This window comes from Mesoplodon bidens (assembly GCF_964165515.1).
Source record: "Mesoplodon bidens genome assembly, chromosome: 6".
In the NCBI taxonomy this organism is placed as follows: Eukaryota; Metazoa; Chordata; class Mammalia; order Artiodactyla; family Ziphiidae; genus Mesoplodon; species Mesoplodon bidens.
In genome coordinates, this window is record NC_138162.1 from 25,425,164 (window position 1) to 25,438,870 (window position 13,707).

The 13,707-nt window shown below is 49.3% G+C and overlaps 1 protein-coding gene across 5 annotated transcripts in view; it reads right to left on the reverse strand.

The window, feature by feature from the left end:
- ANKS6 (ankyrin repeat and sterile alpha motif domain containing 6) overlaps window positions 1-9,682 on the reverse strand; it is a 53,045-nt gene extending 43,363 nt beyond the window's left edge. For all 5 annotated transcript variants that reach the window (XM_081236940.1, XM_081236939.1, XM_081236941.1 and 2 more), the window contains exons 1-2: window positions 9,252-9,682; window positions 1,273-1,769 (exon numbers count right to left, since the gene is read on the reverse strand). In XM_081236940.1, the coding sequence (XP_081093066.1) occupies window positions 1,273-1,769; window positions 9,252-9,604 (850 nt within the window). In that variant the 5' untranslated portion in view covers window positions 9,605-9,682. The remainder of the gene's footprint in view (window positions 1-1,272; window positions 1,770-9,251) is intronic.
- Window positions 9,683-13,707: the final 4,025 nt, after the last annotated feature.

The window sequence follows — 13,707 nt, forward strand, 5'->3', positions numbered from 1 at the left end:
AAAAGAGGTCTCCTGGCTCCAGACAGGTTTTCCTAAACTTTACTTCTTTTTCCTTTCTGTTTGGCATTCTCTTCATTTTCGCCATCTCTCTGTTGTTACAGGGTTTTTCAACATGTTTATTTCAGAGTTATTTGACCCGATAGTGTATTTCTAATAAGCATTTCCCATATGTGCAGCATCTTTTGATTGATGGAACTTTTTTTTAATTGGCCATTTGAATTTTTTTTTTTGATTGAAGTGTAGTTGATTTACAAAGTGATTGACAGGACTACTGCATATTCTTTGGATGGTTCAAACCTTTCAACACTTTCAAGTCTTTTTAGCCTGTCTGTCTGACGACCTTTTCTTCCAAGTTTTACCTTTCAGTCCTACGTGCTCACATGCTGCAGCCCAGCCTTACAGCCCAGGCTGTCTCAGGCCTGCCACTGAAATCAGAGCATCACAGACAGAGGGTATTGAGGCTGTGTGACTCTGCATTACACGATTCTACTGCACACGATGAACTAGAGGTTTTGAAACATATGTCCTGTAGCAGATTTGCTAAGGATTGTTTAGACATCTCTTTAAGTGCCAGAAAGATGGCAAGTTTAGACATCTCTTTAAGTGCCAGAAAGATGGCAAAAAGAAAAAATAAACAGGATACACTAATAGGTGTTGAAAAAACACAACAGAAAAGTAGGCTAAATTTTATGTGAATTAGTCTCTGGGGACTGGTCATTGGCAGCTGAGGTTAGGCACACTGTTCTAGAGCAGGGGTTGCCAAAACTACCCCTGTGCCTGTTTTTAGAATGATGGTTTTCCTGGTCACCAGCCCCGCCCACTCCTTGACATATCACGTAGGCTGCTTTCATTCTAGCAGAATTGAGTGGTTACGACAGAGACTGTGTGGCCCACAAAGCCTAAAATACTATATTTATTATCTGGTCCTTTACAGAAGTTTGCTGACCCATTCTAGAAGGATCCCAGAACCTCCTGCACCAGAATCATCTGGTTAGGAAGGAGGGGCCTTGCTGTGCAGGTTTCCAGGCTCCTATGAGAGCTACCAAATCACTCTCTGGAGGGAGGGTGGGCCAGGAACCTGCACGTGGCAGGCACCCCTGCCTGATTCTCCCCCACGGCACATCTTAAGTCCCACTACCCCGCAGGCTGGACTGATTTCCACATGCCCTTCTGTTTGGGCACCCCTCGGCGTTTGCCGTTTAAACACAATCTGGGGTCCCCTGTGAGGCCACGGCGGGATGAGGGGGTAGTTTAGCGGTGGCGCAGCCTGACCTGTCTTGGGTCTGACAGTGGTCAGCGGGTCCAGGTAGTCTGCAAGGTCCCTGTACTTGCGGTCAAGTGCGACCTCGAAGGCGGTCTTCTCCAGCACGCTGAGGTGGTCCGGGTTGGCCCCCTTCTCCACCAGCTGCTGGGCCGTGCCAAGCCTCCCGAGGAGTGCCGACAGCATCAGCGGGCTCCAGCCCACAGTGCGGGCCGCGTGGTTGGGGTCTGCACCCCACTCCATCAGCAGACGTACCACAGCCTCATGTCCGTGCTGGATGGCGGCCATCAGGGCCGTGACGTCCAGGAGCTCGTCCCTGCCGTCCCCTGCCTGCTCGCCTGAGGGTTTGTGATGGTCCACGAAGGCACCGGCTTCCAGGAGCAGCTTCACCACGCCCATGTGGCCACCCCGAGAGGCCACGGTGAGCACACTGGCCCCCAGCCGGTTCTGGGCATTGACATCAGCCCCGTGATCCAAAAGGAGGTGTGCCACGCTCACATGTCCAAATCTGCCAGGAAGATGGACAATTAGTGACACTAAACATGGGGCAGTGATGAGGAGACAGCTCATGTAATCATTTAATTATTAATTATTGAATCATTAAGTATTAAAGTTGTAATAGCTGCTTATAATCAAAGGCCTTCTTCTGCTGCCAGGCACTGTGCTGGCCCTGCATACACACCATCACAAAGGCAAGCCACTGCCCTGTCTAGTTTCCAATCCAGCTCTGCCAACCAGTAGCTGCATTACCTGGAGAAAGAATTTTAGCTTCTTCGTGCCTTCATTTCCTCATCTCTAAAATGGGGATATGATTATATCTACTTCAAGGGCTGTGGAGGATTAAATGAGTTAATATATATAAATATAAAATATACATAAAGCACCTAGAACAGTGCTTGGCCAAAGGAAGCACCACATAAATGTTAGCTATTATAATTGTAATCATTTAAACATTTTACAGGCCAAGGTCACCCAGCTGGTGAGAGGTGGCCACAGGGTCAGAACCCAGGTCTGTCTGAATCCTGCTGCCCTCCCGCTTTTCCCTACACCCCGCTGCTTCCCACATCGCAGAGAGTTCGTGTGATTCTGCTTCAGAGCTGGGCAAGCTCCCTCTCTGACTGTGTTCTCATTCCCCACAGGCAGGGTCCATGTCTGACTCACGTCTACCCTTCCCAGCCCCAAACACACATGCACAGAAGGTCCTTCAAGATGAGACAGCGGAGCCCATGCCAAGAAGTGTGGCCTAGCTGTGGTCAGCGGAGGCGGGCGGGGGCACCTCTCGCCAGAGGCCTGCTGCCACCTTCTGGCTGGCATGTCCCCTGCTGGCAGCTGAGAATCCGACCTGGGCCAGACCCTCTCCAGGGAAGCTTGAGCGACTGCCTGGCTGGGACGCTGGGGAGACAGACACGCACCCACCAACTCTGATACCAGGAAGAGGAAAACAGATGCCTTTTCCCAGCAAAATCTCTTCCTTCGTCTGCCACCAGAGGGCAGAAGAGTTCTGTTTTGCAGCGCTTGGGGTTGGCGCAATAGTTCTGGGCTCAGAGCTGGAAGGAGCCTTGGACTAAAAGGAAAGAACAAGAAGAGTGGGGCTGTCGGTGCCAGGTTTTACAAGACCGTAATGCCGGCATGAGGTCTGTATCTGCAAGGCAGCTTTTCCAATGAATCTCCTGTGGCGTTCCCCTCCTTTACGGAAGCGGTTTTGTGCTTCATCTAAACCCAGGGCCTCCCTCCTCCCTGTGGAGGCAGAGCCAAGATTGAACTCTGTTTTGAACTTACAAATACCTTCTGGGACGTGAACCTGAACAGCACCGGGTCACTCAGCCTGCGGAGCTCGGAGGGAGAGCTTGGTGAACTGGCTTCCCCAGCTGCAGGGGAATTGGGCCTGTCTGGCCTCTTCTCCAAGAGTGTACAGAATCTGGCAGAAATGTGGAGAGCTGCAACCCCAGCCTGTCTCCCTGCCCATCCTCCATAATGACATTCCCCAAACCTAAATCTCATGGCCACTCCCCCACTTCCCACTGCCCGAAAAGGCCTGCCAACTTTGTCAACCTTACTTCCTCCCACCTTCTGCACTGTACTGCCATGCTCACCTGCACTCAGCAGTTATACTCCTCCCATGCCTCTGCCATCCTGCCTTTCTGACCAGAGTACCCTCCTGTCCTTGTCTACGGGTCTAAGCACACCCGTTATCCTGCTGCAGGATTCAGCTCAGATCTCACCTCCTCTGAGCAGCTTCCAGATCATCTCCCCACATCAGTTCAGGGGTCCCTCACTTGAACACCCACAATCCCCTGTCCTCACCCCTACTGATGTACCTGGGCCCTCCTTCTATAATTGTGTCTTCCTGTTAGACTGTGCACTCTCCAAGGACAAGACCCACAGCAGAGCTCAGTAAATTTTGTCAAATGAATGAGTGAGTGAATGAACAGTTGGCATAACCACGCAGAGGCTGGTCCCCAGACAGGCAACAGAAATGGCTGAAGAACTGGTGTATCCTCCGTTGGAGTAGATAACTTTAAAAGATTACACTATTTAGGGACTTCCCTGGTGGTCCAGTGGTAAAGAATCCGCCTTCCAAGGCAGGGGACGCAAGTTCGATCCCTGGTCAGGGAACTAAGGTCCCACATGCTGCGGGGCAACTAAGCTCGCGTCCCACAACTACTGAGCTCTTGCGCCTCAATGAGAGAGCCCATGTGCCGTAAACTACAGAGCCCATGAGCTCTGGACCCCGCACGCCACAACTAGTGAGAGAAAACTCGCACGCCACAACTAGAGAGAAGCCCACACGCCACAAACAGAAACCCTGCATGCCACAACTAAGACCCAAAGCAGCCAAAAAAATTTAAAAAATAAAAAAAAGATTTCTCTATTTAGTCATCAAGCATGAGATAAAATCTAGCATAATCCCTGACAGCAGATCACAGATAAAAATCCTGTTTTTATCTATTGGCTCTTAGTGAGCCCTGAGATAAACTGATAATGCCTATTTCACAGATGAGGAAACTGAAGATTACAATGGAAAGCAATAATCCAGAATCTCTCAATTTGGAAGTGATGGAGTCAAAACTTGAACCTAGACCCTAAAATCCCAAACCCACTTTTTCTGGTATAACAAACTCACAAAGGAGGAAAAGTGCTGAATTTGAGCAGAAATGCTGACACTTGGAATGCTTTCTGAACTCACGAGTAGCCCAAGAGGTCATTCAATTAGGCTGAAAATATAAAATGAAGGCTGAGATAATTTTGTGGATGCTAAGCTTCTAATAGGTAATTACTGAAGATAGGGAAGCTCAGGGCTTTCTGAGCAGCTGCTACGATTACCAATTAATTTCAGCAATTAACACCTGTATCGAAAGACCTGGCACACACTCCCACTCTCAAAGCCCTGGGCTGAGAGGCCAGCTCTGCCACGCTAGCAGGTGGAAAAGTGAAGGGCAGGAGAAGGAAAGTAAGGAAGCCAAGGGTGAAATTAGAGCCAAAGTAAACACCATATAAGCTGTCCCTTTAGTGTTTAGCAAATTTGGCAAGTGGCTTCCTTGTGGCCAACACCAAGAGGAAAACGGTGAGTGACAGGATTCATGGCTGAGAGCAGAGGCTGGGAGCATAGGCTCTGGAGCACCTGCCTAGGTGTGAATCTGACTCTGTCTCTTACTAGCTGTGTGGCCTTGGGCAAGTAACCTAACTTCTCTGAGCCTCAATTCTTTATCTGTAAAATGGGGAAGGCAACAGTACCTACTTCCTCAGATTCTGTGTGGCCTGAATGAGTTAATTCATTTGAAATACTTAGCACAGTGCTTGACACAAACTAAGTGCTCAACAAAGGTTATTATTTTAAGAATAGGAAAAAAAACATGAATGAAACCATCTCTGATGCTAAAACACTCACAAGAGACCAAAGTGCAGTCCAGGCACAGGGCCTCTGATGGTCCTGATCCAATGACGAGCTTTGGAACACAGAGAGCTGGGAAGATAAATAGATACTCACTTCATTGAAAGTGGTGGCTGCCAGGAGCACCATCTCTGAGGCCTATCTACTTTCAAGGAGAAATAGCACAAGACTGGAACGTGTCGGCACACAGCCATGTGCTTGGCCGTCCTGACCCAAGGGTCAGACAAACTGTGTATCCTCTAGGAAGTCTCCCTACACATTATTCCTCAACACTGAGCTCTTGATGCAGGTTACGTAAGCGAATGCTTGAGCACAACCCAGCACAGACAGTCCAGATGGTCAGAATCACAAACTGAAGTACAATAAATTTTAAAGTACCCAGGCCCTGTCTAGGCTCAGCTAAAGGTTGAGTCAATTCTCATCATCTCATAGGACTATCCCATTCTACCATAGTAAATTAGAGAGTATGTCAGAGCTAACGCTTCCAAAATAGCACCTGTAAGATAAATGGAGGAAAAAAGAGGAACGTAATTAGTCCAGAGCCTTTCGATTTGCAAGTGACAAAGTCAGGACACTTGGACCACAAATTCCAGCTCTTTTTACAATACCAACTTGTAGAGAAGAAGGAAAATCCTCTAAAAATGTTAAATTATTAGTTAGCAGATTTCAGCTGAATTCTTCTGAGTCTCCTGTCCCATCAAGGTTAAATATCATTAGATGAAATTAATCAGATGACTTTGACCATCCTGCAGAACTTGGTTAACAGCAAAAAATTGGTGATCAGGGTCTTTGAGACACCCTGCAGCAAACCAGGTGCTGCAGACATAAATCTCACTCAGCAAGGCCCCCGGGGCTCACTAAGGGCTCCTCGGTTCCAGGTGGGAGTTCAGAGATTAGGTGCGTGTCAGTGGCTCCCAAACCTACCATGTGGGAGAATCGTCGCTGGGGAGCCTCTTGTCACACAGAGTCCCTGTCCCTCCCCTGGGTCTTCTGAATCACAATCCCAGAAAGGGAACTCAGGAATCTGATCTGGAAAAGTGTCCCAATGATTCTGATGTACAGCCAGGTTTGGGTGTCACTGACAAAGGTGACCAGCTATAATGTGGGAGTGGTGGGCACTACTGCAGAGGCCTGCCCAGAGCTGAGAGACCAGAGAACAGGGGGGATATCATGGCAGGCTTCCCAGAAGAAGCTAAGCTGGGAGGAAGTGGGGGGGTTCACTCACTGAGGGGAGAAGGGGAAAAAGAGGTTTCCAGTACATGGTTATGGTGAGGACTCTGCGGCTGGACTCCCCAAATCTGCTGACTAGCTGAATGCTCATAAGCAGATTTTGTAATGTCAAATTCTCATTCATAAAGTGGAGACGAAACTCTTGGCACACAGTAAATGCTCAATAAACGTTAACTTAGGGCTTCCTTGGTGGCGCAGTGGTTGAGAGTCCGCCTGCCAATGCAGGGGACACGGGTTCGTGCCCCGGTCCGGGAAGATCCCACATGCCGCGGAGCGGCTGGGCCCGTGAGCCATGGTCGCTGAGCCTGCGCGTCCGGAGCCTGTGCTCTGCAACGGGAGAGGCCACAACAATGAGAGGCCCACGTACCACAACAACAACAACAAAAAAAACGTTAACTTAAAAAAACAAAGAACATGCAGGGAGACACAAGAGAAGGCCTGGATGATATCATCTTGGCCTGAATTTAGGAAGCCAGGGGGAACGGAGAAGAGAGGATCTGGGAAGAGGTCCGAATGTGAGAGCCTCAAATGCCATGCTAAGGGCTCTGACTAGGGGAGCTATCACAGGAGAGGCACAACCAAACATTCATTTCAGAAAGATCTGGAAGCTCTGCAGAGGATGGATTACAGAAGGCACACCTGGAAGAAGAGAGAGCAGTGGGAGGCCACTTATAAATGTGTGGCCTGGACTAACGCAGAGGGGAAGGAGAGATGCTAAGGCCCAGATGGGTACTTGGTTGAGGACCTACCTGGAGTTTTAAATCCTGGAAGAGTGGATGGGGCCATTAAGAGAGACAGGGAACCTCATAAGTAAGGTCCGTAGCCTAAAAGGTTTTATGGGCACCCCAGACGGCTCTGGGCAACAAATCAAGTGTCTTAAGACAAAGAGTCCCAACACACTGATAGGTGCATAAAACACTGCATTACCCATGTGAATGGGCAGCCCAAGTGTTACAACTGCAATGCGTTACCTAGGTGTGTTTACGGACTGAAATAAATACCCAAGGGCTAAGGAATGGTTAAGCAAACCACAGTAGTGCCCATGGATGGAATATCACACAGCAGTTAAAAACGATATATTTAACAACGAAAATAATGCAGAATAAAAATTTTCCAGAAATACAAATTAAACTAGAACCATGTAACACTTGGAAATGAACTCAGAAATGAAATATAATCGGGTCACAGTGAGAAGATTATGGGTAAGAATGTTGTGATTTCAACAGCTTTTAGAAAAACAAATGGCTCATACATATGGAAAGATGGTTCATTTCACTCAGTTTGCAAGTCACAGCCACACTGAGATATTTTTCACTCATCAGACACAAAAATTCAAAAGTTTGATAATATACTCTGTTGGAGAGGCTGCAGGCAAAAAAGGCACTCACATACACTGCTGCCAGGAGGGTAAACTGGTTTATACTACTGTGGTCAACAGAATAATGGGCTCCCTAAAGATGTCCACATCCTAATCCCCAGAACCTGTAAATATGTTAGGTTTCGTGGCAAAGGGGAAATTAAGGTTGCAGATAGAATTAAGGTTGCTAATCAGCTGACCTTGAGATAGGGGAGATTGTCCAGGGGGGCTCAGTGGAATCACAAGGGTCCTTTAAATATGGAAGAGAGAGGCAAAGGAGGCAGACGATGTGATGATGAAGCAGGGGTTGGAGTGATGCGATTGCTGCTGGCTTTGCAGTAAGTTGTTACAGCAGCCATAGGAAACTAATAAACCTGTATGGAGAGCAATTTGGCAATGTCCATCAAAATTACAAATGACTTCTGTTCCCTCCTTGGGGAATTTCTCCAAGAAATGGGGTGGGACCTAAGTAGTTGGCTGACAGGAGTGAGAGACTTCACTGTATACCAGAGTTTCTTTATACCAGAGTTTCAAGTCTGGCTCATCCTACTTCCTGAGTACATCTCAAACTCATTGCTTTGCTCTCACACCGCCATCTCTGCTCCGGTCCAGGACACCATCACCTCTTCCTGGATTGCTGCAATCCCCTCCTAACCAGCCTTTCTGATTCTAGCTCACCCCTCCAATCCATCCTCACAGTGCAGTGAAAGCGATCTTTGCAAACGCAAATCTCATTCTGTCAGTTGCTCTGCCTAGAAACTTCCATTACTTCCCAGTGTCCTTAGGATAGCTCACCTTTCGCAGCCTCGCCACGGTGCATCTCCCACTACTCCCAGGCTCTCCCAGCCACAACATCGTTCTGGAAGTCCTACTAATGCCTATTTCACTTTGGCTTCCAAACCTTTGCACAGGCCTCCTACCACCCCATTCCCACCTTCCACTTCTTCCATCCAGGTCAATTCTTAGGTATCCTTAGGTCTCGACTTGAATACATACATCATCCTTACCAGAAACCTTCCCCCGCTTCCTGAAACTGAGTCTGCTCTCCAAAAGCTCCCCCAATTTTCCCCGTGAAAGCTGTTCCTTTACCTGGCCTACCCAATGGCATGTGAGCTGCTCCAGTGGGAACTTTATCTGGGTACCGCAGCATCCCGAACGCCAAGCTAGGGTTGGTAGGTAGGTTCTTAGAAAACCCTTGTTGCAAGAAGTAATAAATGGACATCACTAAGGTTCTAAGTCTCTAAGATTCTATTTGCGGTCTCCAGATTGTGTTTTGAAAGGCCAATGTTTCTAAGATTCGGATTTTACTTTATTAAAAAGAGCGTCCACTTCTCGTCGTATCCCAAGCTACTCAAAGTTTACCATTCCAATTCTCTCGAACCAGTCCTTCACTCTTTACCTCCCGGGGCATCTGCGGGGGGCCGCCGGGCAGGTCCGGCCGCCTGAGCCCGCCCGCTCCCCGGGGGCCGCTGGACACCACCCCGGCCCCCCCGGCGCCCCGGCCCCCTCACCTGGCCGCTTGCATGAGCGCGCTCCAGCCGTAGTGGTTGCGGCTGTTGACCGAGGCGCCGCGTCGCAGCAGGAAGCGCACCAGCTGCTCATGGCCCCCGGCCGCGGCGAACTGCAGCGCCGTGTTGCCCGCCTCGTCCGAGCAATCTACGGGCACCGGCGCTCCTGCCGCCGACCCCGCCCCGGGCCCGGACGCCTCGGGCCCCGCCGGCTCCGCGCCCGCCTCGGGCTCCGCGCCGCGCTCCGCCGGTTCCGCAGTCCCCGGCTCCAGCAGCCGCCGCGCCGTCTCCGTGTCGCCCTGATCGCAGGCGCGCAGCAGCAGCTGGAAGGCCGGGGGCAGCCCGCCCTCCCCCATCGCGGCCAGCGGCCCGCGTCCGTCTGCGCCGCTGGCCCAGTCCGCCGGCTCCGCCCCCGGATACCGCGCGCCGGCACCCGCTTCCGCCCGCGCGCGCGCCTACTGTGTGCCGGCCGCGTGCGGAGGGCCGGGCCGCGCGCCTACTGTGTGCCGGGCGCGCGCCCAGCGCGAGGGCACGCCTCAATCGCCGGCGTCGGGGGCGGGGGCGGGGGCGGGGGCGGGGGCGGGGGCTGGACAGCGGGTTCCGGGAAGTTTCGAGCTGCGTCCGCCGCCGAGCTCCAGAGTTTGCCTTTGCGTTTTCGGTGCCCGCTTGCGGCCCTCCCCGCTTCTGGATACTTCCCGCCGCATGCGGAGGTCCGAGCGGCCGCCCCAGCCCTCCTCACACTGCGAGCTCCCAACCACTGGGCCAGGGTCTGAGTTCACGGGCTCACGGGCCTGGCCTGTGGCACGCGCCGCTGACCCCCCAGCACCCGGCACTAACCTGGCGCCTCCTAAATGGTCGTTGACTGAATTAAGGAAAAGATGCGTCCACTCTGTCCTCGCAGAATGTCCTGCCGGGCCATCAGTGCCATACTTGTCTGGGACGGGCGTTAGGCCTACAAGCACCTCCTGTACCTTCATCTCTCTTCGTCAGTGGTTCTTGAAGCAGCACCATCTGGGACATTTTACAAATGCACATTTTCTCATCCCACCCAGACCTACTGAATAGGAAACCGAGTATGGAGCCCAGTCACCGGTATGTTAGCAAGCCCTCCAGGTGATTCTGAGGCACGTTAAAGTTTGAGACGCACTGTTTGATCCTTAACAGCAGTGCTGTCAGCCGCGGGGAAGGGCCGAGATGATCACCCCCGATTTACAGAGGAGGCACCTGAGGCTTAAAGAGGATGTGTCTTGCTAAAGCCCACACGACTGTCGTGTGGGAGAGCTGTGACTAGGACCCAGGTCTTCTGACATCTAGTCCAATTCTCTTTCTACTCTCAACAAGTATTTATTGAGTGCCTACTGTGTGCCAGGCACTGTTTTAGGCCCCGGAGAAGCTGCAAAATAAAATCCCTGCTGTCCTGGACCTGACAGTGGAAAGAGGCTGTAAATACACAAACAAGTAAGTAACTTGTACGTCAGATGGTGATGAGTGTTATTAAAACAATAAATAGAACATAAAAGAATCCAAGTAAATGGGTTAGAGGATGGGATGTTATTTTATAATAGGTTGGGTAGAAAAGATATCACTGAGAATGTGACATTTGCAAAGAGACCTGAAGGAATTGAGCAGTCAAGTTATGCTAACATTTGGAGAGAGTGCAATCCAGGCGGAGGGAAAGAGAAAGATTCTAACGAGAGCAGCCCTGCCAGCCAATTGCTTTACACTACGTTCTCATCGCGATAACAGACTTTTAACATTCTGATCTGGGATAATTGGTTTCCACGGACTGTGAGCTATGGTCCCAAAGCCTAGCAAAAAGCTAGACATATGGTAGGTGCTAGGTCATTTAACTTGACTGTTAAATGACTAAGTCTAGTATATAGAATTATAATACAGAACAAAACTTGATGAGGGCATGAGGAAGGAATAAGGGTCATGGCTTTGGCAGATCAAAGATGGTAATGCCCTTAGGATATGGGCCGGCAGGGCTGGAAGATAAGGTCTTCTAGGCGAAGTGTAAAATGAGGAAAAGTCTCGAAAGTACACAGGGTTCAGGCTGCAGAATGTTTCAGTGCCAGAGATTTATTCTGTGAGTAATGGAGAGTCAAAGAAAGTGTTTGAGTGTGTGAGATTCAGGGATAGAGCTAATCATTTTGGCCATGTGGGAGGTGGTACAGGCATATCTCAGAGATATTGCGAGTTCGGTTCCAGACCACTGCAATAAAGTGAGTTATGCAACTTTTTGGTTTCCCAGTGCATGTAAAAGTTATGTTTACGGGCTTCTCTGGTGGCGCAGTGGTTGAGAGTCTGCCTGCCGATGCAGGGGACACGGGTTCGTGTCCCGGTCCGGGAAGATCCCACATGCTGCGGAGCGGCTGGGCCCGTGAGCCATGGCCGCTGAGCCTGCACGTCCGGAGCCTGCGCTCCACAGCGGGAGAGGCCACAACAGGGAGAGGCCCGTGTACCACAAAAACAACAACAACAACAAAAAACAATAAATAGAACATAACAGAATCCAAGTAAATGGGTTAGAGGATGGGATGTTATTTTATAATAGGTTGGGTGGAAAAGATATCACTGAGAATGTGACATTTGCAAAGAGACCTGAAGGAATTGCGCAGTCAAGTTATGCTAACATTTGGAGAGAGTGCATCATCTAAGCCCTCAGCGAGTTGTAATCTTTTTGCAATAGTAACGTCAAAAATCACTGATCATGGATCACCATAACAGATATAATAATAATGAAAAAGTTTGAAATATTGCAAGAATTACCAAAATGTGACAGTGACACAAAGTGGGTAAATGCTGTTGGAAAAATGGTGCTGGTAGACATGCTCCATGCAGGGTTGCCGCAAACCTTCAGTCTACAAGATGCCACATCTGGGAAGCACGATAAAGGAAAGCACAATAAAACAAGGTGTGGGGAACTCCCTGGTGGTCCAGTGGTTAGGACTCCACGAGCTTCCACTGCAGGGGGCACAGGTTCAACCCCTGGTCAGAGAACTAAGATCCCGCAAGTTGGGCAACCAAAATAAATAAATAAATAGATAATTAAATAAACAAACACTGTCACTCATTTCCACATTTGGCTCTGTTCATCACAACAGAGTTGAGGATGACTTTCTTTTGAATGTCTAATGAAGACTAGGTTCCTTGAAAATCCTGAGCAATTGCTTCCTTGTCTTATTGTATTTATTCAGGTGTCTTTTCTTATATTTTACTAACTAGTTGTTTCACTGTAAAAGTAATATACATGGTGAAAAAAAAATTCCAACAATATAAACGGGCATAAAGCAAAAGCCCCTTTCCCTCCTCCTCCACTTTCCCAGTCCTACTTCCCATAGGTAACCAATATTCACATTTATTTTATCTTTCCAAAAATATTTTGTACATATTCAAACATGCACACCTACCTTAAGGCATTAATCAAGGTTCTTGATTGCAAGCAGCAGAAATTAACCCTCTGGATAATTTAAGAAGAAAGGGGATTTAATATGAGGTTTTGTTCATAGCTCACAGATCCCACGGGGCCAGAGAACCAGCCCCGGAGGCCCCACAACCAAGAACAATGTCCCTGATCATGCCAGACTGCACCCTATACCAGGATGGAGTCTGCACAGGCCCTTTTTGGTGTCACCAGCTTCAGAGTCCAAGGCAGAGATGGGAGCATCTGAATGGCCTGGCCAGGTCATGTGTTTTGCCTGGCAGAAAGGGAGTTGGGAAAGTGCATTTCTAGCATTTTCAGCATGTATAATGGGAGGTAGTCTCCATTGTGGGTGCCCCAGAAGGTAGGAGACTCTCCAGGATAGGAAGGGGGTTCCCATGCTGGGCAGCCAAAAAGGATAACAAATGTCTACTACAAATATTCCCTCTAGAGTGGATCTCTATTGCTTACACCTGTCCTGCCTCTCCCACCTGGGGAAGAGACACCCTCTTTCTTTTGGGGAGCCTCCTTCCCCCACTCTCAGTCCACGTGGTTCAGTGATTAGCGTATGTCCAAGCTCATTCCAATTCCTTCCGTGCAGGATTTTTTGTTAAAGGTTGTCAGCTGTCAGGACGTCGTAAGCCAGGCTGGGGCTCGCTCTGCCCCCACTTGCAGACAACCTGCCTGAGAGTGAAGCCACCACACAGAAGAGCAGAGACAAGTGATAGAAAAAGATGGAATCAGAACCCCCCCACCCCCATTCTTTGGGGTTATGTTTGTTTTGAGCAGGGTTGTTGTCACTTGCAATCCAAGCCTTAACAAATGCATATTTTACTGTTTTACTTTTTAAAGAAGTGGGTTCCTACTATGCATGCTATTCTGAATATTTCCCCGCCCTTTTTTCTTTAAATAAATGGCTTGGGCATCTTTCCATGAACATAGATCTACTGCATCCTTTTTTAAAAATATATATATTTATTTTCTTTTTGGCTGTGTCGGGTCTTAGTTGTGGTTAGAGTGATCTTAGTTGTGGCG